Raw genomic sequence first — 27,056 nt, forward strand, 5'->3', positions numbered from 1 at the left:
AAATATGTAATATATGCTTAATATAACGCTTTAATGCTGGCTGACTAGGTATAAAGGTTGCCGGTTGGATCATACTGATGTACAATGATGCAATGATGATGAGCCATCTTGTCACCATGCACTACAGTGCAGAGTGCATGTGACAGGAATTGATAGGGTGGATGAGATTTTGCGCCTCGTAGAGAGGAGATGAGATTGGATGCATCATCCAATTCATGGTATGGCAACACTATTGCATTCTCTCTACAAAAGTGAAGATCTTTTTACGAACATCATGCTTCTAGCCATGAGAGATCATTACATGAGTTGTGTTCTGACGGATGAGCAGCAAGGACACATAGTTCGAGAGACGATAGGATGCTCCAATAACCTTGGAGAATTCTACAATCATGGTGTTTCTATGTTGCCAGAGGTTTGTAAGGCGTCTCTTGATTGGTGGAAGACACATGGATATCGAGCCTGAATTGAGAGCCCTTGCTCTTCGACGTAATAATACATAATCCATATTGACAAAAAGTTTGGCTCCGGAGTGCAGGGTGCAGGCTTTAAAATTTGTTACTACTAAGTTACTAACATCAACATGCTTGAATCTTTATGGATGTAAGGATTGTTTCTCTGGAGCCTATGAGAGAAAATAGAGTTCCTACTCTCTTATCTACACAAAGATTCGAAACCACCTGAGTACGACGCAACTAGAGAGGTTGGTGTTTTGTAGAGGCAACTTTCGACTAATTTGGAATTTTTGAAAGATGGATAGACCAAATAGGTAAAAGTGACGAGTTACGACATTACACTTCATAGTAAGTTTAAAGTGATTATTTACTAATAACTACTAGTAAATACATGCTCCATAGGTTGATGTTGAGGAGCTGGAGTGTTGCAGACAGGAGCATGCCGAGGAGAGCGACATAGTACGTGATGAGCAGTAGGAGATATACAGATAGCTTCATAGAGAGCTTGAGGGCATTGATAGACGAGTCACTTGAGCTCGGTATCAAGCTCTCACGATCACTTCCCTCACTTCTTCAGCTCAGCAGAGTTGTCCTTCCACCTCTAGAGGCACTAGGGACCGGGGTGTATACTAGTGGTGCACATTCGAGAGGGAGAGCCGCCAAAGCGACCAATAGAGGCGATCTAGAGCACTAGATGCAAACTCTTCCAGATGAGGGATGTGGGATCTCTACCATTGTTGAGGAGATACCGGGTACTGATATACTAGGTGATGTGGAGGAGAGAAAGCCATGATATGATTATGATGGGAATCCCCTCAGAGATGGAGACTACTTATCATTCTCATCTTCAAACTTGGATGATGATGAGTGAGAGCCGGCCATATGGCTATTGGCATTTGTACTAGGATTTCAGCTTCAACACGACTTCATGTTGTATGCTCGCTGCTCATTTGACATTTATAAAGCATATATGTTTGAATTTTAGTTGTTTTTTCTGCAACTTTGTATACTGGTGTTACTAAATTATGAATGGTTTATGATATGCAAGTCAGGCGGCATACTCAAGAGAAAGAGTTATATGTGGTGATACATGCATTGAAAATTTGGAGACATTATTTGTTTGGATTCAAATTTGTTAGTCTTGACTGGCCATAGGTCGATCAAGTACATTTGTGATAGACCTGAGTTGAGAGGGATGAAGGCACGGTGGGTATAGCTTATGCATGACTTTGATATGGAGATTGAGTATAGGAAGGGTAGTTTGAACCGGGTTGGAGATGCTTTGAGTTGGATTGGAGAGTGACTCTTTTGAGTTTCACTGAGATTAGTACTGACTTGTATGATTCTATGAGAGGGGTATGTCGGACCGATGGGTAGTTCAGTTGGTATTGGCAGCAGGTTCAAGCAGGGAGCTCCACAGTTGTAGACCTGGACTTAGGGGTCATACCACCTATTAGGGTGGCTGGTAGTCAATACTTGATCCGGAACGGATTATTGTGCCGTGATGTTAGAGATTGTATATCAGATTGTGGTGAGGTTAGGAAGAAGATTCTTCATGAATGTCATGACTCTCCTACAGCAGCAGGTCATCGTGTGTACAACGAACTTATGATTTACTAAAACGGATGTTTTAGTGGCCTAAAATGAAGGCGGAAGTCCATGACTATGTGGTGAAGTGTCATTAATGTCCAACGAATAAGACCGAGCGTCTTAGAGCTAGAGGGTTGTTACATCCTCTAGAGATCCCTTTTGGAAAGTGGGAAAGTATTTTCATGGTTTTATTGTCGGGTTATCATGCACCATCAAAGAGCATGATGCTTGACAGGTTGACAAAGATGGCAAGATTTTTACCTACAAGGTCAACCATGAGAGCAAGTGATTTGGCTCAGCAGTTTGTTGAGCAGTTGTTCAGATTATATGGGTTGCCTTGTGACATAGTGAGTGATAGGGAATCGAAGTTTTCTGGACACTTTTGGCACAGCTAGTTTTCCAAAAATTGGAGACTACGTTGAGTATGAGTTCCTCTGATTATCCTCAATTTGATGATGGGCAGATGGAAAGGGTGAATCAGGTTCTGGAGGATGTACTTCGTGCATACGTCTCCAGGCGACCATATGATTGGGAACAATACATCCCAACGGTTGAGTTTGCCCACAATAGTGCTAAGCATTCGGCTACTAGCTACAATGTGTTTATGCTGATGTATGGTTACCAACCGAGGTCTCTGGTAACTGTATTAGGGCTTAAGGATATAAAGATCGATGCGGCTAGAGATTTCTTAGCAGATATGTAGGAGATTCTATTTAGTGCACATGAATCTATCAGGAGTGCTTAGGATGGAGCACGATTTTATGCTGATAGGAAGCGTGAGGGAGTTTTGCAAGGGAATGCTTGTTTATCTAAGGATACCCAAGATTTTTGAGACGTTACAGACAGGGAAGGTTGAGAAGTTATCCCCTAGGTACCGTGGACCTTATCTGATCCTGAAAAAGAGTTGGTGAAGTGGCTTATAAATTAGAATTGCCTTCTAATGTTTTTCATGTAAGTAGACTTGAGGAGAAATTGGGAGCTGAGGATAACATAGCTACACCTCAGAAGTTGGTAGAGGTCGAGCACTTGTCCTTTGTTCCGTATGAGCAAGAGCTTATACTGGATTTCAGGGAGAGCAAGCTTAGGAATAAGTTGATCCAAAGTGATACAATCATATCTCATCATGGAATGGAAAATAAAACAGGAAGAAAACATAAACATAGCTATGCTAGTGGCCTAGGGTTAGGTGGCCCTAAGGACCATTCACATCCACACACCTTCTACAACCTTGTTCACTAAGGCTCCAAGGCCTATATCTTAATACCCCCCCTCAATACCAACCATGAAAAAATGTGCTTGGAATGGGTGGTATTGGACTTATGAAAAAAAAAATGTGCCTTTATAACATTAGGCTTACAAGAATGTTCATGGTGGTGTGGTTATCTAGGACTTACAACTATGTTCCTAGAGCCTTAGAGGCTAATACAATGATGCCATCTAAGTCGTTATTTGATGTCGATGAAGATGTACACCTTAATGATGGTGCACCCCACTCTTTGTGCTTGCTTGACCTCTTGTAGCTGACATGCTTTGGACATACATGCCATTGCTCACTGGGATGATATAAAACTGTCCATGGAAACTCATCATGGAGTACTAAGAACATAGAAACATGAGAGCAACATCAGCTCGGAGTAGATGGTATACCACTCTCCAAAATATCAAGCATGGGGCTGAAGAGTATGGCCGAGAGGTCTCCCTCAGCTATGTCACGTGGAAAGGTAGCTTGATGGCGGTGGAGCATGTCGTGGATCTGGAGCTGATGAGGTGATCATGGTCGATGGGGGGATCATAATGTGGAGGAGATAGCTAGTAAATTTCAAAGAAAAAAAAAACTAGGAAACACTTGTGGAAAAATTTTGAGAGAAGATCAAGAAATGGGACATGGAAATGAAAAGGGGACTAGAGAAAAACCGGTCCGTGGCAGAATCTTGAGAGAAGATCAATAAACTGGAGATGGAAACGAAAAGGGGACTAGAGGAAAAATGGTGAACGCCACCATCGATCCCTCCCTCTGGTCCCAACGCAACTACTAAGCAGGGTGGAGGGGGGGGGCATCCATCCCTTAGGATTATGAGCTCCAGGCCCCAACCCCGACCCCTAAGGATCATGGAGTAGGAGAGTGGTAGGTGTTATGACCCTTACATGTGTTAACACGTGGGACACGTACTCACTGTTATGTGGGATTTACATGCCAGTAATGCGTAGAACACGCGGATGTTGCATGGGAAAACCAATGGCGGCATACAGTTGTCATTGCTTATAATAATTGTGAACGGGTAACGTTCGCGGGTGATGACTGCAGGCCAAAGACCCAGTGATGTGTAGCATGGGGGTATTAGCGAAAACACGGGGCGTGTAAGTATGGTGTGTCACTAGCCTGGACATTTCCCAGAATGAAAGGAGTTTGGTGGACTCCAGGATGTCTAAATATTTGGAAAGTACAAGCTTTGGGAATGGGGGATTATCCTAGAATACAAAGGACCACACTCCTATTATTTAGGAGAGTTGTTATTTTTGGCCCGACTCCGATGGAAATTCTGTTCACGTCATTACATCTGGAATTGAGCAGATACCAAGAGTTGGCAAAGTGCCTATGACAGAATGTCTACCAGTTGGGATATTTTTAGAGATAAAGTTTATGGAAGGACCCATCTCTTAGATTGGGACATGTGGCAAGAAAGTGGACCAAAGTGAGACAAGTGGCCTGACACTTGTTAGAAAATGGATCAAAGTGAGACAAGTGGCCTCACACTTGTCACTTCAGCTATTGTGTGGCTCTCCACTTGTCATTGTAGCCTTTTCTTGCCATTTTAGCTCATGGGAGGCCCAAATCTATAAATTGGAGCCCTCTCTCTTCATTAATGGAGGCTCTCTTGCAGCACACTAGCCTCTACCACCGTTACAGGCTGCCCTAATGATGGCTACTCTCTTTCTCTCTCTCTTGAAGGCTGCCCATGAAGAATACCGGTTGTTGGGGACTGTTTTGGAGGCTTCCATCGCGAAGAAATACTGAAGGCAAGGGTATTTAATCATTTATCATGATTTCTAGCCATTGTACTTGTTGTACCAGCCTTTGTACTTACTGTACCAGCCATTGTATTGGCTGTACTAGTCCTTGTACTTCTTGTACTTGATGTACCATCCATTGTACCGGCTATACCAGCTTTTGTACTTACCGTACCAGCCACTGTACCGGTTGTATCAGTCATTGTACCGGTTGTACCAACCATTGTACCTGTTGTCCCGGCTAAATGGAGAGTTGTACTTGCTGTACCAGCTCTATTGCATGAAGACCCGTGGTTTTTGGGGAAGAATCAGTACCCACACGGAGGTATATGGATTATATTGTTGACTCGGCATTTCTACAGCCTATGTTCCAGCTTGGTAGCCTCGTGTTGGGCTATGTTATGGCATTTGTATATAGATAATCCAGCATCTCTCGTAGGGAGAGTAAGGTCCTCAAAGCTTGTACATGATATTATTCTCCTTGGGTAATAAAATACTCCAAGGGGGGGGGGGGGGGGGGGGGTCGGTCCATTCCGGCCTCTATGTGGTGTCACACGTGCAAGCTCCATTTTCAGCATTTGTGGATGTTTTGTCCAGCTTTATGTTTTATGCAAAGTGTTGATGGATATATGTTAAGGTTGTGGCCATGTTTAAATGTTTTAATATGCATTGATGGTATCAACAAGTGTGTCAAAGGCCCTAGTCCCCCGGGCACCCGCCGCGAGTTACATTGGTATCAAAGCATAGTTTTTCTTGGAAGCGGAGGCTTCCTTCTATCAATAAGGAAGAGAAAAGATCTCAAGTGGGGACCACACTTACCATCATTGCTATTAAGCATGGCCAGCCACTTCATAGCCTATGAAGCAAGAGCATGAGCATGAGCAGCAGACAACTTGTTGATCTAAGGATTTATGAATTCACAAAATTTTATCTTGGAAGTGTGAAGTTGGCTTATGTGCACACGTTAAGCACTCTTTCCATATGGATATTGTGGATTATATTATCAAGTTTACAAGCAAGCTATATGGAGATATATCTCGGGATATCTTAAGGATATGGTGAGGAGATATTTCTTTTGGCTTCATGACCAACCTGGCAAAGAAAAGCTAAGTATACTTTGAGTTTGCAAAGTTGGTGCTTTGGCTATTTACTATGAAGTATTTTTGATGTTTACTAACCCTTGTATAGCCATGCAAGGAGAAAGGTGGTGTTGTTTGCCTTGAGATGGTTTCAGGGAAACATTGTTTATGGCTTCCCTTACTGGGATGGATTATATCTATGGAGATTTCTTTCTTGGACGAGATTTATATAGATATTGGGCTTCACAAGCAATTTCTATGGACGAATCTGTCCGAGTTTATAGAGAAGAAGTATTTGGATATCTCATGGATATGATGCTTTTATGGATAAAAGTCCACCTTTACTCCAAGGTGTGTGGTTAGCACGGAGTATGTGGTAAGAGTTATGGTATACAAGGATTATGGTATACAGGTCTATGGATTCCTGGACTTCTTTTCTAGGGATTTGGATCCATCCTCAGGTTTATGGATTATGTTTATGACTCCCTTTTACTAGGATGGATTATTCTTTATGGCTCCCTTTATTTGGGATGCATTGGACTTATGGAACTCATGGTTCACATACCTTGTGTAGTGTTCTCGTCCTATGTGCTCTCTTGAAGATTGTTTCTACCATGTGTGGGTGGAACAATAGAGAGCAGATGGAAGGGAACATGGGCACTTCAAAGGGTAGTGACAAGCACAACATACCCTGTGTAGTGTTCTCTTGTCCTACGTGCTCTCTTGAAGATTGTTTCTACCATGTGTGGGTGGATTAATAGAGAGCAGATGGAAGGGAACACGGGCACTTGAGAGGGTAGTGTGAATTGGTGGCCGAAATGCTTATAAACTATGTGTAGCAGAAATGCTTATGGAACTCCAGGTTATCTATGCCTGCGAGTGATTGTTTTATCTTGTTACTTGAGCCCACCTCTCATCCAAGGTGTGTGATTAGAGTACCAACACGGAGTGCAAGTGGTAAAGTGGACATGACGCCTGGTTGGCACGGGACTTATGTCTATGCCAAGGGTCATGTGGACCGATGCCTTGTTGGTAGGAGACTGATATGTCTCGCCCATTTACTTGGGACAGGGATTATGATATCTGGACTTATGGGACTGTTTTGTCTTGCTCGTTTATTTGGGACATGGATTTATTTATCTTTATGCCATATTAGAATCACTATCTCCCCATACAGAGGCCAAGAGGTTCATTGTTCATCTCACCATGCATGTGGATTCATGTTGGGATTGTGAGAGGGCAATTCAATGAACACTCCACCATACACGTGGATTCGTGTTGCGATTGTGGAGTGAGTGTTTCATTGTTTCCACACCATGCTTGTTGATCAGAGTTGGGATTGGGAGAAAGGATTGCTAGAACTATGGAGAACCAGCTTTTCTGTCACCATGGTTTGTGCTCTTGAATGGCACCAGTTTGTGTGCATAGTACATGTTTCTGTGCGAGGCACTTATTTAAGCGTCTTCGCACCTGGTTGGTGATTTTCATTGGCATATGATTATCTCATTGATATTGGTGATTGAGACACAATTGGCTCTTGTGCATGTGTCTAGCATATCTTCCATGGAATTCTCGCCTATTTATTTTGGGACATTAATTTGATATTGGTATTATGGAGACTTACTTAGTCTCACCCATTTCTTTGGGACATGGATTCTTAAGTTATATTGGATGATTGAGACTGTCTCGTCTCGCCCACTTGATGGGACATGATTATATCTTGAATATATGACTTGAAGCTTAAAGTTGCGGACAACTTTTAAGAAGTTGGGGAAGATGTCACCAGCTGGACATTTCCCAGTATGAAAGGAGTCTGGTGGACTCCAGGATGTCTAAATATTTGGAAAGTACAAGCTTTGGGAATGGGAGATTATCCTAGAATACAAAGGACCACACTCCTAAAATTTAGGAGAGTTGCTATTTTTGGCTCAACTCCGATGGAAATTCTGTTCGCGTCATTACATCTAGAATTGAGCAGATACCAAGAGTTGGCAAAGTGCCTATGACAGAATGTCTACCAGTTGGGATATTTTTAGAGATAAAGTTTATGGAAGGACCCGTCTCTTAGATTGGGACATGTGGCAAGAAAGTGGACCAAAGTGAGACAAGTGGCCTGACACTTGTTAGAAAATGGATCAAAGTGAGACAAGCGGCCTCACACTTGTCACTTCAGCTATGGTGTGGCTCTCCACTTGTCATTGTAGCCTTCTCTTGCCATTTTAGCTCATGGGAGACCCAAATCTATAAATTGGAGCCCTCTCTCTTCATTAATGGAGGCTCTCTTGCTGCACACTAGCCTCTACCACCGTTACAGGCTGCCCTAATGATGGGCTACTCTCTTTCTCTCTCTCTCTTGAAGGCTGCCCATGAAGAGTACTGGCTGTTGGGGACTGTTTTGGAGGCTTCCAACGCGAAGAAATACTGAAGGCAAGGGTATTTAATCATTTATTATGATTTCTAGCCATTGTACTTGTTGTACCAGCCTTTGTACCTACTGTATCGGCCATTGTATTGGCTGTACCAGTCCTTGCTGTGCCACCCATTGTACCGACTGTACCAGCTTTTGTACTTGATGTACCAGCCAGTGTACCTACTGTACTAGTCACTGTACATGCTGTACCAGCATTTGTACTTGTTGTACCTACTGTACCAGCCATCGTACCAATTGTACCAGCCACTGTATCGGCTGTATCAGCCATTGTATCTGCTGTACCGGCTGAATGGAGAGTTGTACTTGCTGTATCAGCTCTATTGCATGAAGACCCGTGGTTTTTGGGAAAGAATCAATACCCACACGGAGGTATATGGATTATATTGTTGGCTCGGCATTTCTACAGCCTATGTTACGGCTTGGTAGCCTTGTGTTGGGCTGTGTTATGGCATTTGTATATGGATAATCCGGCATCTCCAGTGGGGAGAGTAAGGCTCTCAAAGCTTGTACATGATATTATTCTCCTTGGGTAATAAAATACTCCAAGGGGAGGGGGGGGTCGGCCCATTCCGGTCTCTATGTGGTGTCACACGTGCAAGCTCCATTTTCAGCATTTGTGGATGTTTTGTCCAGCTTTATGTTTTATGCAAAGTGTTGATGGCTATATGTTAAGGTTGTGGCCATGTTTAAATGTTTTAATATGCATTGATGGTATCAACAAGTGTGTCAAAGGCCCTAGTCCCCCGGGCACCCGCCGCGAGTTACATGGTGTGTGACCGGTAAGGTACACATTGGACTCCCCGGGTCACTGGAATATATAATGGTTGGGTGGCTAAACATGGTATGCCAAGCTAGGTTTCTTTTTGCTATTATTGAGTTCTTCTTCTCTCTCACATTTTATGCATGAGGCTTGATACGTAGATCTTGGTTGCCTTGTATGGAAGCTTGACAATTGGCATCATAGGCTATGCATTCCTTCTTGGCTATGGGGGAAGCTTTGGTGCACTATTGAGCTTGCTTTGAGTGGGGAGAAGCGTGGAGTTTTATCGCTGCTGCATACGTCCTTTTGTTTGTCGCATTTCCATTCGTCGTTGTCGTCGTCGATGTTCTGTTGCCGTTCGTCAAGATGCCGTTGTTGTTGTTGTTGCTGCTGTCGTTGCTGTGGTTCTGTCGGTTGTCGCCACCACCCCATAGTGTGGCTGAGCCAAACCACAAGCTTCTAACAAGGTGCTTGCCAAGCCAAGCTTTTGTCTCCATTGCAACCTTGCCCACACCATCGCCACCCACACCATCGCCGCCTTCACTTGTCAACAGCACAGAGGATTTTAAAAAAACCCCATGATTGGGGACTTATTACAAACAAAATCATAGCCTAAGGTTTTATTCTCAATAGTTTTTTGGAGGAGGTTTATACGCGGTGTTTCTCGACAACAATATTTCTTTCCAGTGGCCTATTTCTCGCAGAAATTGGTTTGATCTTTTAAACTGTAGCTCTTCACGGCTTGAAACTTCATCGGCTTCAATATCCTTGTGACCAAGGGGCTTACTTATCCCTTCACTTTTAATTTTCCTGTCGTTAGGTACTTCTTGCCTATATTGGTTAAAAATGGATTCTGATCACTCTGCCCCACAATCATCGGAATCTGTCCCTCTTCGTCAACAAATGCATGAATTGTGGGAGCAAATGAAGTTATTTGTGAATGGTATCCGCGCTATGATAACACCTATTGTACCTTAGCCACTGCCGACATCGGATACCCATTCCGTGGGTAATCGTGAGACTACTTCGAAAAAGGGATTAAAGCCAAAACTTGCATTAAAGGATTCGAAACCACCAAAGTACATTGGCACTTTATCTTCTTGCATGGCTAATGAAGTAGACGAGTGGCTTTTTAAGTGGGAGCAATGCTTTACATCATGTGATATCACATATGAGCACATTAGAATCCAACACACTACATATAATTTAGAAGATGTGGCTCATTGTTGGTGGAGGAAAATTCAAAAGGACAAGGCAATCTCTAATACTTGGGAGGAGTGTAAAGATATGCTTATTCAGAATTTTGTGCCACCAGATAAGCAGAGTAGAGCACTTGGTACTTGGTTTTTTATAACACAAAAGAATCTTACAGTTCAAGAGGACGCAGACAAGTATCGAGAGGTGCTTATGAAAATATCCTAAATTTTACCAGATTGCTTACAAGTTCATAAATTCGCCTTGGGGTTAAATGATGAACTTAAGCCATTAGTATGCCGAGATAATTGTCAAACCTTATCAGAGCAATAGAAATAGCTTTAGTTTGTGAAGATGGTCAAAAAGGTCAAAATTAGGCAGTGGATCAAGGTTCCAAGTCACATTTTATGTGACCTACATATGAAGCTTCCAGGTACACTAGTGGGCAAAAGGGAAAGACATCTATTTCTAAGAGAAAGGTGTCAATGAAGAATGACTGCAGTTCTTCTCTCACTCCGGAGGAGTTTGAGAAAGCAAAGAATGAAGGCTTATGCTATGCTTGTATGGGCAAGTATCAAAGGCATGATTGTCAATTGAAGAAGCAACGCATAACTGCAAATATGACCAGTGAGCCTATAGATTCAGATCACGAGGATGATTTATTGGAAGATACTCTAGAGGAGACACCCTAGCATTCTACTAGGATACTCTTAGTGTCAATTGAGAAACGGATACCCATGGCTGTAGATATAGTCTTATCTTCAGAGGCTAGTCGCGGTTACCGGTTTTCGGTTACAGAACATATTGTCATTTACGAGTTCAATTAAAGGGAAACCAGTGAAGGTACTCTTTGATACGGACTCTAGTCATAATGTGGTTAGTTCTCAACTTGTCAAGAAGTTAAAGTTGAAAACTCAACCATCGCCTTACCAGTACACAGTTGAGCTAGCAGATGGCAAAGGAAGAGAGGTTTGGAATCAACAGGTTGTAGGCCTTGGTCTCACCATTCAATCCTACTTTGAGGAGTTCAACTTTGATATTACTCGACTAACACGATTTGATATTGTGCTAAGGAAAGAATGGCATGCACAGAAGAAGCCGCTTATTGACTTTGCAACACATCTCTATCAATTTATGCATGAGGGGAGGATGCATCACGTAAAAGGTGAGTCAAATCTACGCAAGATGGCATTAATTACTGCTACACAAATGCTAAGAATATCTTGTAAGTCTCTCTTTTTGGGTTGGGCTCAAAAAGTTCCGAGTGTTATAGACATGCATGAAATTGAAACTCCAACTTGTGATGCCACAAAATCTTTGCAAGAGAAAATTTTGACGGAATTTCTGATGTTTTCAAATCTGACCTGTCCTCTTCTTTGTCTCCGCATAGAAATGTGGAGCATCAAAATTTGTGCATGGTGCAACTGCAGTCAATAGACCTCCGTACCGGATGAGTTTGGTTGAGGAGAACAAGGTGTCAAAGGTGATTGAGGAGTACCTAGAGAAAGGACTCATTCGCTCCAGTTTCTCACCGTTCGTTTCTCCAATTTTGTTAGTTAAGAAGAAAGATGGTTCTTATCGAATGTGTATCGATTACAGAGTCTTAAATAAACTTGCTATAAAAGATTGATATCCGATGCCAAGGATCGATTATTTGAGAGACGCTCTAGGTGGAGCTAAGGTCTTCAATAAGATAGATTTAAAAAGTGGATATCATCAGATTTATATTAAAGACGAAGATGTATCTAAGATTGCTTTTTGTACTTGTTTTGGTCATTATGAGTACTTTGTAATGCCATTTGGAGTTACTAATGTGCGAGCCACATTTATGATGTTAATGAATGATGTCTTTAGGCCATTAATGGGTAAACTTGTGGTGGATTTTATTAATAACATTTTGGTTTATAGTAAATCTTAAGTGGAGTACGAACCACACTTGTCTACAGTATTTGGTGTGCTCAAGGAAAATGTATTATATACCAATAAACAAAGACTTTCCTATGTCAAGAGGAAGTTGAGTATTTGGGACACATTATTGTAAAGATAGATCCGAAGAAAGTAGCAATAATCTTGGCTTAGCCGGTTCCACATGATATTATTGCGCTTAGATCTTTCTTAGGACTATTTGGTTTTTATAGAAAGTTTATTATTTTCTATTTTGACATAGCAACACCATTGACTGACTTGTTGCAAGTTATCTTTGTTTGTGTCTGGACCGACATTCAACAGCAAAGTTTTGATAAGTTAAAGCAGGTGGTTGCAACTACACCTATATCGTGGATCCGTCATTACCTTTTGTCATTGAGAGTGATGCTAGTAGTATTGCCGTAGGAGTACGAACCACACTTGTTTATAGTATTTGGCGTGCTCAAGGAAAATGTATTATATGCCAATAAACAAAGACTTTCCTATCTCAAGAGGAAGTTGAGTATTTGGGACACATTATTGTAAAGATAGATCTGAAGAAAGTAGCAATAATCTTGGCTTAGCCGGTTCCACATGATATTACTGCGCTTAGATCTTTCTTAGGACTATTTGGTTTTTATAGAAAGTTTATTATTTTCTATTTTGAAATAGCAATGCCATTGACTGACTTGTTGCAAGTTACCTTTGTTTGTGTCTGGACCGACATTCAACAGCAAAGTTTTGATAAGTTAAAGGAGGTGGTTGCAACTGCACCTATTTTGAAGATCGTGGATCCGTCATCACCTTTTGTCATTGAGACAGATGCTAGTAGTATTGCCGTAGGAGCTGTGTTGAGCCAAGAAGACAGACCGGTGGCTTTTGAAAGTAAGAAACTCAGTAGTTTGTAACGCAAGTGGCCCCCCACACATGAGCTTGAATTGTATGCAGTTATACATACACTCAAGGTGTGGAGGCATTACTTGAATGGAGCTGAGTTTAAGGTATACACGGATCATGATACACTGAAGTATTTTTGTAACCAACCGGATTTAAGAGGCCGTTGTTGCTGATGCATTGTCTTGTATAATGCATCAGATGAGTTTCAATATAGTAGAGAATGAGATCATTCATAGAATACGGTAGATGAGGAATACGCTCTGTCTGATTTATTGTGTGGTAAACATAGACTTACCATTGAGAATGGAATTCTCAAGAGGAACGGCAAGGTATGCGTTTTGGACTCGGATAATTTGAGGGTATCGGTGACGCAAGAATGTCACGATAGTCCATGTGTTGGACACTCGAGAATTAAGAAAACCATTGAGCTCATTAGATGTTTCTATTGGTGGCCACAGTTAAAGAAACATGTTAATCATTATGTGACACATTGTTTACAGTGTTACGTTACTTAATTCGAGTGTGTGAAGTCGCCCAGATTGTTACATCCGTTGCCTATTCCAGGGAGGAAATGACAGAGTGTATCCATGGATTTCATTATGGGTTTGCCCAAAACCAAGAAAGGTTTCAATGCTATCTTTGTCATTGTTGATGGATTATCTAAGATGGCACATTTTGTTCCTACTACCAATAAGGTTGAAGCTCCGCAAGGAGCATAATTATTTATTGCGAATGTGTTTAGATTACATGGCTTGCCGGAATCCGTTGTGTCGGATAGAGATCCGCGATTTATAGGTTATTTTTGGCAGCATGTTTTTAGTAAACTTGGCACGCAACTGTGCATAATGAATAGCGATGATCATCCACAGATTGATGGTTAGACGGAGAGAGTCAATCAAGTCTTGGAGGATATGTTGAGAGCTTATGTCGGAGAACGACAAAGCGATTGGGAAAAGTATTTGCCTTTATTGGAGTTTGCGTATAATTTGCGCAAGCATTTCTCTACAAAATTTTCTCCATTTGAATTGAATCATGGGTATAATCCATTCATGCTAGGTACAATTGAATTACCTCAAAAGACACCCAGTGCAGTTGAATTTCTATCTCACATGCAGTTAAATTTAGCTAGAGCTCGAGATTATGTCCGTCGGGTGACGGATCGAGCGGTTAAGTATGCCAATCCCAAGAGGATAGCTCCTTCTTTTAAAGAAGGGGAGAAAATTTTTGTACTTGTTCCTCAAAGAATTGAGACGCTTCGTGCGGGTAAATCTACTAAGTTGTCACCTAGATATTGTGGGCCATGGACGATTTTGAAAGGAGTTAGAGATGTGGCTTATAAGTTAGACTTACCACAAGACTGTCGTGTCCACCCAATATTTCATGTGAGTCGATTGAAGCGTTATCTTCACGACGATGATAATTTTGTTGATGTTATGATTGCTTTCAAGAACCTAATCAAGAAGATCATGGACCAGAACAGATCCTGGAACAAAGAGAAAGACGATTGCGAAATCGTACTCTTCAGGAGTTCCTTGTAAAATGGAAAGGACATCCCTTGACAAATGCAACTTGGAAAATGGAGTTTCAGTTTCACAAATGTTATCCTCAGTTTGTCGTCGAGGACGATGATTCCTAAAAGGATGTTACGAACTTTACATGTTGGAACACGTGGGACTTACACGTGGCAACAAGTGGGACGCGTAGACACTATTATGTTGGATTTACACACGAGTAATGTGTGGGACACGTGGACGTTCCGTGGGAAAACCAATGGCGGCATACTAATGCATGTCATCGCTTATAATAACAAGTGTGAACAGGTAATGTTCGTGGGTGACAGTTGTAGGCCTAAGACCCAGTGATGTGTAGCATGGGGGTACTAGCGGGGACACAGGGGCGCGTGAGTATGGTGTGTAATCGGTAAGGTACACATTGGATGCTCGGGGTCAGTGGTATATATAATGGTTGGGTGGTTAAACATTGTATTCCAAGCTAGGTTATTCTTGAGTCCTCTCTCATGTTTTTTGCATGAGGCTTAATATAGAGATCTTGGTTGCCTTGTATGGAAGCTTGACAGTAGGCCACTGGTCCGAGGTGGAACCGCCACCAGGCCTCTAGTGTGTACCAATGCCAATGCAGACGCGCGACCCCAATGGGCTCGAGGATGATATGATCGTGTCGAAGAACCGTTTTGAGCATTTGTCGCACTAGCCTTTGGACAATGATGGGTTCCCCCCTCTCACGTCTTGGGGCCTGGCACAAGCCCCCCCCATTCGGGCGACCATTCATCTCGTTGTGATCGTCTGCCCGATACCCTAGTGCCTCAATATTTTTTGCTCCCCATGTGGACCCAACTCCTCAACCGATGCCCCCTCACCGCTGTCAGGAACCCCCCCAGTTCCCTCCACCCCTTACCCCTTCCAGTCCTCCCCATCCTCCCCACCGGCTATACTCGATCCAGAGTGGAGACAATGGCAGTGGTCTGGTCCAGGCACATACCAACAACCAACTCAATGACTGAATGAATCACAATAACCCATAAGTCCGTTATGTAGTGACTACTACCGCTATAAATAATAATCCAGTTATAAATAGCCCGTAACCATGGATTATCATTAGTAATGAACCCTAACCACCCGTAACGTGTATATGGCCTTCCCCTAATCCCAAGGTTTCCCAACCCTGACCAAATGAGGCCCTAATCCTGATGATTAGTGTTAGGTACATAACAATGTGTGTGCACGCGCATGGAGATTGTCTTGATTGTCACCAAGGACCAAGGGGTTAGCTGTGGAGAAACAACAACTCTTCATTGGACGTGTAGATGAACATTGACTTGGCATACTTAACCTTACCTAGATTTGCTGATTTGCATATTCGCCTTTGAATTTTAATGGAACCTTGACATACAAGACATGTATTAAAGCATGCCAACGATCACATCTTTTCCTATAATACCATGTGCCTGTGCATGTCCCTTGCATACGATATGTTTGTATTGTAGTGGAACTGTTAAAGTTTCTATTGATGTTAATTTGACAGGCCTTACTAGTGGACTTGGAAGTTGGCAATAACTTCTTTTGTTGTTGACAACTTGACAGGTCGTGCCAGGGGAGCTCACTTTGGTTACTGGAGTACCCAGCTCAGGGAAGAGTGAATGGATTGATGCACTGTTGTGTAACTTGAACCGTGAAAAAAATTGGACTTTTGCTTTATGCTCAATGGAGAATCAGGTACTTTTTACAGAGCTTTACCAAGAAGAGGAATGCATGGACTGTTCTACGAGTCAGCCTTTCAAGGAATTATTGTGTTACGCTTGAGTTGGAACTTCCCCTATCGTGAGCAACCACCTCCCCCCACCCTCCCCCCACCAGCCCCCCTTCCAAAAAAAAAAAAAAAAAACAGCTCTTCTGCCTACATGCGGTTTGCTTTGCCCTTTCTACGCATTGTGTACCCACTGCCCCACCAAAGCTCTGCTTCTGTCTACCCTAGCACATTGCACAGCCCACCTCCTTTTCCTGGGCGTCTTGCCTACAAGCCTCACTTAGCCCTTGCTCTCTCACATTAATCCTACTGACTCTCCTGACTGAATTGATTTTTAATTAGTTTTTTGTCCCCTTCTTTCTTGTTTGTAGCACCCTGTGTTTTGGTCTGCCTGGCTCCTTTAGTCTCGGCCTTGGCCTCCCCTTGCCTTGGTTGGGGTTTCTTCCTCTTCTCCCATCTTCTAGTGCACAGTATCACTCTTTGCTTGGCTTGTGAGTGTTGGATATTTCAGAGCTTTATGCATGTGTGTGAGCACCCCTTAAAAGTGTGTGTGTGTGTGTTTATACATGGGGACCCACTCTTTTGAGTGGATAGGATAAGTGTGCCAGATAGCATCCATTGTGTGTGTGTGTGGTTGCTTTGGGTCTCAAAAGATAAGGCTTCCAGCCTACAAAAAGGCATTGTACTTGGTGATTACAATCAGTTTAATGTATGAGCATTGAGTCGTGCAAACACTCTCTCTCTCTCTCTCTCTCTCTCTCTCTCTCTCTCTCCCTCTCTCTCTTAATCCACTGCTCTCTCTCTTCTCTCTCCCATGGCTCCCCCTTTAATAAAATTGGTATCAGAGGTACAGTAAGCCACTGCTTGTTCGCGCTCCTCTCTTGATGTTTCCGCCTTACACCAACGTCTCAGCTGCCTCCGGTGGTGGCTGAGCTGAGCGCCAGCACCTCAGCCGGCTGGGCAGACCGGGGAGGGGTGCGGGTCAGCTGGGGTTCTCACCCCCTTGGACTTGCGGAGGCTAGCGCCCGCCTCCCAGGCAGCCCGAGCCTCTGCAAGTCCCTGCTACCAAGCCATGCCCTTTTTTTTTTTGCCTCCTGTCGCCACATTTGTTTCGCCCACCATCTTCCCGCTCCGGGGCCTCCTTTCGGCGCTTCCCGTTCTGGACCCCTCTTTTCGCCATGCGCCTTCGGCCCACTCTTCTTCACCGACGGCTCCGCTTCTCACCCTTCGGCCTTCTTCATACTGGCTGATAAGGGATTCATGATACCCTTTTGTCTCATCTTGCCGTCTGCCCGGGCCGCCTCCTGCTCAGCGCGTATAGCACGTGCGGCTATGGTCCTTACTCACTACTGCTGTTGCTGGAGTTCACTATGCCTACTGCTGCTGCTCTGAAGAGGATGGCCCGACTTCATCATCATTGGTCCGACTTGCCGGATACGAGCCAACGGCCACTGTACATGCCACAAAGTTGCCATGTCATCAGCAACTTGCTGGTAATTTTTGGGACTTTTCTGAACCTTTCCATCTGTGCCAGAACTGATGGCAGCAGCAAAGCAAATTCCAGAGAACTTAGGTCAACTTAGAGCCTCTGCAACTTAAAAAATTGGGGCTTTTCCAATTTTAAGGTAAAATCCATCTAATTGCAACTCGTGCAACAACATAAGTTTGGGGTTCTTATCAAAAACCTTCTCAATATCATGGCGCTGTAGTACGAGCAATAGACAGGTTCTCTGGTATTGGTTTCCCTATGGCAAACCAAAGACCTCCATACTGCAGTCTGCTAGGCTGAACCACACACCACAGCTCTAGGGCCATGAGGTCTTGCACAACCCTCGAAGCCGTGCTGTCTACCGTGTGATACCTTAATAGCTCATACGTGCCCCGAAGATCACTTATACAGCAATAACTTGGCTATAATTGGCCCTGGCTCTAATACCAATGTGAGGTCACAACAGACAACGCCCAAGGATTATCTAACCTAGATATGAAACCGTAATAGACCCAACATCATACGCATGGCATGACGGTGATAGATTGTGGTTAGCTACTGACTGCCCAACCGTCCGAACCAGGTTTCATAGACCTGACATTATACGCATCGCATGACCACAATAGATTGTGGCTAGCAACTCATCCATGAGCGTGAGGTATCATTGCGGCAAGGCTGCTTGCTAATGATGGCCCCAAACTAGCATCCGAGACCACTAGGCTGAACCACCCACCTTGTAGCTCCATGGCCATAAGGTCTTGCAGGCCCCTGGTAGCCCTCGTGTCTAGTGTGTGGACAATGCAATAACTCATAGGTCACTTACATAGCAATTAGTTGGGTTATCAGAACTACACAAATGGGACCGTATTCTGCTCATCTTGCCTAGGAGGCGGTTCATGGCGAGATCCATGCCCATGTGGCAGTCACATATGTGATGCACATGACACTAGTTGTTACGTTCCTAACTAGGCTAGGTCTAGTGTTAACTGGGGGTTAGGATAACCCCGGGTTAAGAGATGTGCTAACCCAAGATTAGGGTTAGGGCTTAGGCGGGCATGGAAACTGATAGGACTTGCCTAACGGCTGAGGTATCCACGCAAATAGGGATGTCTTTAGGGCGTGCAAGACCTTAGGGCCAATGCAGCTATAGGCACATAAGAGGTTTACATATTGTGTATCCTCTAATGATCCGATAAAGCGAACCGGGTCCATATTGTTAAAGGGATCTTTGTGAAAAAGACTCATTGTCCTCAAAAAGAGATGCCCCACAATTGACGGGCATCCCATGCTGCATAAACACTTGTGCCATAAAGACTTTGACCATATGTTTGGCTTTTATGGCCTTTTGGACAGGCAAGAAAGGAACTTGCTTACTAAATCTGTCCACAATTGTCCATGTTGCATCATTGCCATAGTGTGTATGAGGCAAATCCTTAATGAAATCCATGGCAATGCTTTCTAATGCCTGGTTCGGAAGTGGCGAAGGATGAAGCAAGCTGGAAGCCTTTTGCATATCAAATTTCACCTTTTGAGAGGTGACACATGCACGTACATGAGCCTCTATTCGTGGACATTGTGCATAGAGCCATGGCGGATACAACTAGTTGGTGAACATTACAAGGAAGAGAGAGAGAGAGATGGTGAACTATGAAGAGAAAGAAGGATAGCATGACTAAATGATTTGATTGATGTGTATACGAATGAGTATAATGCTTTTTTATAGGCTTTGAAGCCTTATCTTAGTTACATTCAGAAGGCAATGACACTTGGCAAGGGATATGACATCATTGCTTATTGCATGGACACAATATCTAGCCTTAGAAGTTGTTCACACACCTAAGCACACCAACTATTCGAAGGGATGGTTCACATACAATAGACTCCGAATATCCCAACAGTCCCCCTTCGAAGTGAAGGAGGTGAGAACTAACATGAAAGAAAGACACTACCTTCTAACCCCATCACATGCTGTCAGAGGCGACTCATCATGCACACCTCCCGTGTCATGATAGCCCTCCAATCGAGGCAGCAAGGCAAGTAGACTAGTCACCCCCTGGCTTCTAAAACACAAAGGCTTTTATAGCTAAAGGCACACACACAGACATAAGTACAATCAGATTTTAGGGGGACTCTCACATACTTTGTCTTCGTCCTCAAGTTCACATTTAAGGCTGGCAAGTTGTTGGGTTATTTTGATCCGAACTTGGCCAAATGGGCACCCAACTCTTTATTGTCATTCATTTTTAGATCATAAAATTTAAGCTTCAAAAAGACTTTAGAGTTTGAGATTTTGTAATCGAAGATAGCTTCCAATTTGGCCCAAATTTACTTGGTTGTGGACTTGAAATCAATCAAGAGCTGTATTGGCCTGGGACTTGGGTAGAACTAGTATAATCCCAACCAGTCAACACTTTACCACATAGTTTTGGACATCTTCCACATTATAGGCTAAAATATCTGCCTCATTGAGGGCCAGTAAAACCGCACGTGGTAGATCGTAGTGTTCCATACCACCGGGATATGCCCTATATACGTTCTACAAATCCATCACACACCAGTTTATGGACTCTCGAATGTTAACATTGAGGTATAGTAAAGTTGCATGATTCCCAAACAACATCTGACGCAAAATAACCTTGGAAGAATAAATCAACCCGAGAAGTCAACTAATATCAACATCAATGATATACGGATCTTCGGAAATAAATAATATATGCACGCGTCCAGATCTACTGGCCAACCAAAACCATGTGCCTATCAGTTTCCCCAACACCACTCAAAATGGGTAAAACATAATAGCTTCACCATACCAGTGACCAAAACCGTTTCATCAATCACAAATTCAATCATAGTAGCAATATCAAGCCCCCAAGCATCCGCAATCCTTAATCTATTTCTTGTTCGCTACCTGAGTACACCACAAGTGATGATGGTGAAAATGGTATTCGAGTAGGCTTCATGACTACGAAGCACATTTGTGAAGAGTACCTATAAAGAGCAACTATGAAAGCGCACCTGCTTCTCACCCATTGCACTGTTCCTCTACCTCTAGGTCATGTCTGCTGTGTCAAGACCGCCGTCAAGAGCATTGTTGGAAATGACATAAAGACAGTCGACAAGTAGTCGCTGCAGGACTCGCATCGCGCGTCGCGCTCGCGTAAGCCCATTCTACAACACAAATTGCAATTAAGGTTTTCCTCCTTTTTTTTAAAAATGCCACGTTAGCAAAGGGTAAAAACGCCATATCCCAGCTCTTGCTCGCTCGCTTCGCCCTCCTACTCACGCTTTGCCTGCGCTCTTCCTATTGTGCTCTTGTTGCCATTGCTGACACTGAGGCTGCTACCTATCAGATGTGAATCGATATCATCAGCCCTTTGCACCACCTTCCAAAATCAACATTTGGGGCTTCTTCGAAAATCAAGTGAACGCTGCAAAATTGAATTCCTTGCATAAGTAAAATTTTGGGGTTTTCTTATTTCAAGACAAAAAATCATTAAATTGAAGTTTCTTGGTCAACAAATATTGGGGCTTTTCCAATTTTTGGGTAAAATCAAATAATTAAGGTTTCGACCATCACATCGAAGTCCTATCGGGTTCTTTGCCTTGGCCCTCGGACGTAAAATGACTGGCCAAGCATCAACAACTTGGCGCTAGTGCTACAAACGGCATTCTTGGCTGCGGAAGTTTAAAAAAAAAAGCTTTCCAAACATCTATGTTTTGTGTGTGTGTCAAGGGTCCTCTACTCGGGATGTCCCCTGAAAAAGATTTGTAATAAATGTTCGTCATGTGTGAGTTTTTTATGTGTTTGTACAACCTTGTGTTATAAAAGGCTTTTTGAAATTTATAAAACCCTAGTTAGGAGCCAAAGGGGTGATTAAGTGTTGGCCTTGCTACCTCGGTCTTACCTTGGTATGAGAAACTACAATGGCACGGGAGGTGGAGATGGTGAGTCGAGCTTTTAGGCATGGTGGATGGGGTAGGTGGTAGCATCTTCTTTGCATTGGAGTCTCAACACCTTCGCTCTGAAGGAGGATTTGTTGGGTGTTTCGGAGCTGCTATGTATAACATCTTTTGTATGTACACGTGTTTGTGTACTCGCTTTTGTTCGTGTGTGAATCGCCTCCAAAAGGGCTTTGTATATGTGTGTATGTGACCTTGTTCATATGTATGTGTGTATACACACCTGCCTAGGTGTGAACACACCCTTATATTTGGGTAAGATAAGTGTGTGCCATGTGGCATTAGTTTATTGTTGTGTGTGATTTATGTGAGTCAAAAGATAAGGTTTGCAACTTAAAAAAGCATGTACTTGGTGTACTACAGATCATAAAATCTACGTTGAGTTGTTCAATATCATCTCTCTAGAGCATTGTTACATACTCTCTCTCTCTCTCTCTCTATTTTGGAGAGTGGTATGCCATCTGTTGGGGGCTGATGCTCCTCTCATGTTCCATGTTCCTAATTATCCATGATGAGTTTCCATGCACAGTCACCCCAGTGAGATATCTATGTTTTGTTTCTGTTTTATTTTCCATTCCATGATGTGATATGTCATGGACATTATTGTATCACTTTGGTCTCATAGGCCCATTAGGTCTTTAGTAGACGCTTAACATATCTTTCTTTCTTTCTTTCTATAGGTTACTTCTATTTCTCTCTCCAGTCGTGATAGAGTACCATCCTCCATAGTCAGCTTGTGCTAACCCTAGGCTTGACACCTTTCATTTCCCTCCCCTTACTTGTAGTTGTTTCACAATCATTGCTTCTCACCTTCAATCAACGACACCCAAATAGAAGGATGGTGCATCAAGAAATCCTATATGTAGCATGTCCTAACGTCCCATACCTTCAAGATATACCTTATCTAAGACCTTTTTTAGATTGATAAGCCCAAGTTAGAGTGAGATTAATTCCTTCTTGGACCGGATCTTGACACAAGCAAACTCTTACCTGAATGTCAGCCACTTTCGGGTTAGACATCCCATCAATATAGCATTTCCTACAATCTTGTGGCTATCGAAACCCCATAGCACTCAGAAATGACAAACCATGTTGGTACCATATGTAACATTGTGCCTGTAGCTACTCTTTGGCACAAACCATAGATACAAATGGCTAATTAGTCTCTGAGCACCACTACCATAGCTAAGTCCTTCACAGGAATCTCGTGAAGAGCGAAATATGCTTGTCATCCGAATCAAAAGGACACTTGGATATTTGTCCAAATCACGGGAGAAAAGTCTTAGGAAATCCAACTATTTCCGACAATAGCATCATATTGCTTCTCAAAAGAAACAATAAATCTCGACATTACAAAGTTTCTACCCATGCTGAGGAACGTAACCGGTTAACCTTCCACCATTTATGTCTGCTCACACGAAGTATACGCTCCCATCCAAGAGATCCAAAATTCCCAAATAAACAAGTCCTATAAAAGAACCCCGTCTCACATACCAAAAGCTATAGCATTTCTCATGGCATCTCTCGTCCAGAAGCCACTGAGACAAGACAAAGGTGCATTAGAAATGCGCCTTAAAGAAATCCTCTATACAAAAAATATCATATGGGAAAGCATACAACAAATGTATTGATTATCCATGCAAAAGATCATCCAATGATTGTTGTCAAATTGGGCGATACATATATGTGAGCTAAAGGTATACTTGAAATCCGGTAATGGTCATTGTCATAAGACATCCTCTTGAGTTGTATGCGTGGTATACACCTGTATAGTTTCAACTTCGTAAGACAAACCACACCACACGTTTCATCCATTGTCATACATTCGAAAGGGATATCTATAATGTAGAACCTCAATTTGCACATTTTGGAATTTCTAGTAAAATACCAGTGAAACGAATGCACATCAAGAGAAACCCATTGGCACTACGTCACATCCCCCACATACTGACAACTAGAAAGTCATCTCATGTGACCATAGAAAAATCACATCACTGTATCAATTCACATCAATGAATTAGTCTTGATGGTAACCAATACTTACTTGCCCATGTGTTCGACTCATCAAAATCACAAAACCTCCACGCACTATACCTCACACTAAAATCCTATTAGAGGTTGGTGAGATTATCCTTCCTTGAGATCTATGCACTCCTTAAAAAATGTGTCCAATCATCTCTAGATCTCGTCGTTTACTTGACAAAACCCATCTACCGTGTATTAGAGTCGAATTGTGGAAACAAGGCTGGTAGTCTTAAAAAAGTAAAAAAAATCAATGATCATATGGAAAAGTAATAGCAGCTACAAATACTTACTTCTACATGTCATCAACACTCAGTTATGACCAATGTTGATTGCAATTGAAGTAACAACCCTGACAAAATTCGTTTGTCGGTTTATCATGGTCTCGAACAATCTTTCGAGGTGTAAAGTCCTTCCCTGAATCTCCCTAAACACAGCTGAAAACCAAGGTTAGTCCTCAACCAATCATGAAGTAACGAGCTAGCTCACCTCCTAACCGTAGGATGAGTACTTTGATCCACCCCTGAGCCAAGGCTAGGGCTCTAGCACAATCCCATAGGCCCGTGTCTAACTCTCGCGTCCCATACCACTGAAGCCCACCCCTAGGCCTTTGACACGCCAGCCTACGTACTCGCCATGTGAGTCGTATGAGCATGTCTACGCTCTTGGTCCAAGCCAGACTGTCAGTGGTGCATCCGCACAACTATATCTCAATAATAACCCAAGCTTCACTTATATAGTGAAAACTACGTCACAAATAGCTAACTCGCTATAAAGGGTCATTAAGCTTGTTTTATCAATTCAAGAATCCTAGCCAAGTATCAGCCTATTAATCCCTAATCTTGGTCCCCCCCCTAACACAGCAGATTAGTCCTAATCCATAGATTAGTGTCCAAGTACATAACATACTTCCCTCCTTCAAGCCTTTACTCGATTTGAGAAAATCTCACTAGAACACTGACCCTGAGATTGAGCTGTCAAATATCCTCCCACAACCATTAATCAAAGACAAGCCCCAACCGAGCTCTCATCCTTTGAAATCCTGTGCACAGTCAAACCCATCAGAAACAATCCAAATGGATCCATTGTCTCTGAAGTCTTAATGTGAACTCTAAATCTCGCGGTAAAATCGGCAGATCAACAAGTGTCACCACTTCCCTCACTTGAAAAGTCTGGTAGCACCTGAATCCTTATTGTGAGTTCCAGTTAATTACCTATCCATACTCGGATGTAGTAATAATCGTTGTACTTAGAGAATAACATAACATACTTCCCTGTCAAACGTAGAACTATCGGGTAAACAAATACATGTGAGTATTCTCATCCAGGGTCGCTATCCCTAAGAATACTCTATCTAGGGTGGTGATTCCTGATAGATCATCCAATATAAGTTGTCATACCTTCAAGTCGTTCAAGGGTGGTGATTCCTGATAGATCATCCAACATAAGTTGTCATACCTTCAAGTCCTTCAATGTGAGGCAATTTGACAAATAGCCATGCCAAACGTAATCTACCGTGGTCCGTCACGTTCAGCATCTCATAGGCAAAATCAAACTCATCATATGTGCTCTTGGGGATATGCAGAAAGCATTTTCACCAAGCCTTGATCCATCCTCTTGTTGCGTGACAGAATGAGGATAATCAAGAAATTTCACCCACCTGTGCAACCTGAAATGTTGCCACAGTTGTGCCATTTTGGTTGTCTCCACATTCATATACCACCATCCAGATAGCATCATGCTCTCTACTCGTTCGTGGCAACCCAACAATTCATCAGTATAATCTTCCATTGTTTCTCGGGATCTCTGGAGAATTAATACTCCCGTCCCTAAAATCAGGTGTACTCTATCCTTGGATATCTTGCTGAAGGAGTAAAGCTCACTAAAGGATTGTCTCCTAGTCTCAGCATTATCCAATACCTGGACCTATCAACCTGGAACATCCTGTTCCAATAGAGGTACGGACTAATAATCACCCTAATAAAGGGTATGATCCTTGAGTCATGGTCTAATCAAATGGAGCTCCCTGTGTGGACCTACTTCCAATATTGACCTACACAATATTGGTCTCACATAGCCCTTTCAGGGAATCACAGAAATCAGTCCTCTCCTCGGCGAAACTCAACTAGTTCGCCTCCCCAGTTCTACATAAGGCCTTTAACTTTTCCTAACCCTTGCTTCCATACCTCCCACCCTAACATGCACCTAGGTTACCACTTCACCTTGGACGGTACACTAATCCGGTGGGGTTAGGCCTTCTTCCTACTGGATTAGTCCTGAGTCCATAGATTAGTGTCCAAGTACATAACACCAGGGTTTACTAGTTTCATCCCTGAATCTGAAGCTGTAAGGAGTCAATGACAATCCTCAGAACCATAAAAATCATGACAATCATACTCGCAAAGTGCACATCACTATCCAATGGCATGCTATTATTCCCCCTCATCATCTCCGAGTATCCACCAGGTAGGCTTCAATTACAAGGATCCACACAAGAAATAATATGTGTCTCCCCCTTGTTCTACATAGGGCATGGAATAGGTATCAGAAGATACAACACAACCCACATCATATGCTCGACTTTGAAGTCTAGTAATCTACAAGTCTGGCCATCACATCAAACTCATCTTCCACCTGAAGAAAATGCAGCCGGAGCTGCTCCTTGAATTCAACCTTTGTAGTTGGCTTATCCCTCAATTCACTCAATTCGCTCCACAGGTCAGGGCCTTTCCCTCAAGGAACCCTCGTCAGGGCTGTCCCCCCATGAGGAACCTTGTATTTTCCATACCTTCCCACTATCTGGGAAAGTGCTGAATTCCAAGTGAATATTTCCCTCTGTTTAGCAAGGAGTCCTCAAACTCCTTGGTCTGCTCCTCCTTGTCACCCACATAAAGCTTTTGCATAGCCACAAAACTAGGTATAACAGAGAAAGATGGGTTCAAAACCGCTCGTTGCAAGAGAACAAAGTGCTCCCTTAAGCATCTCTTCTCGAAGTTTTGTCATC

General features: G+C 42.9%; 1 protein-coding gene across 3 annotated transcripts in view; it reads left to right on the top strand.

The window, feature by feature from the left end:
• The window catches only part of LOC147640449 (primase-helicase Twinkle, chloroplastic/mitochondrial-like), a 92,426-nt gene that overhangs the window by 56,201 nt on the left and 9,169 nt on the right, over positions 1 to 27,056 (top strand). For all 3 annotated transcript variants that reach the window (XM_086780664.1, XM_086780673.1, XM_086780680.1), the window contains exon 14: positions 16,419 to 16,550. In XM_086780664.1, the coding sequence (XP_086636790.1) occupies positions 16,419 to 16,550 (132 nt within the window). The remainder of the gene's footprint in view (positions 1 to 16,418; positions 16,551 to 27,056) is intronic.

This window comes from Cibotium barometz, chromosome 3 (assembly GCF_041138505.1).
Source record: "Cibotium barometz isolate CiBa-2024 chromosome 3, ASM4113850v1, whole genome shotgun sequence".
Lineage (NCBI taxonomy): Eukaryota > Viridiplantae > Streptophyta > Polypodiopsida > Cyatheales > Cibotiaceae > Cibotium > Cibotium barometz.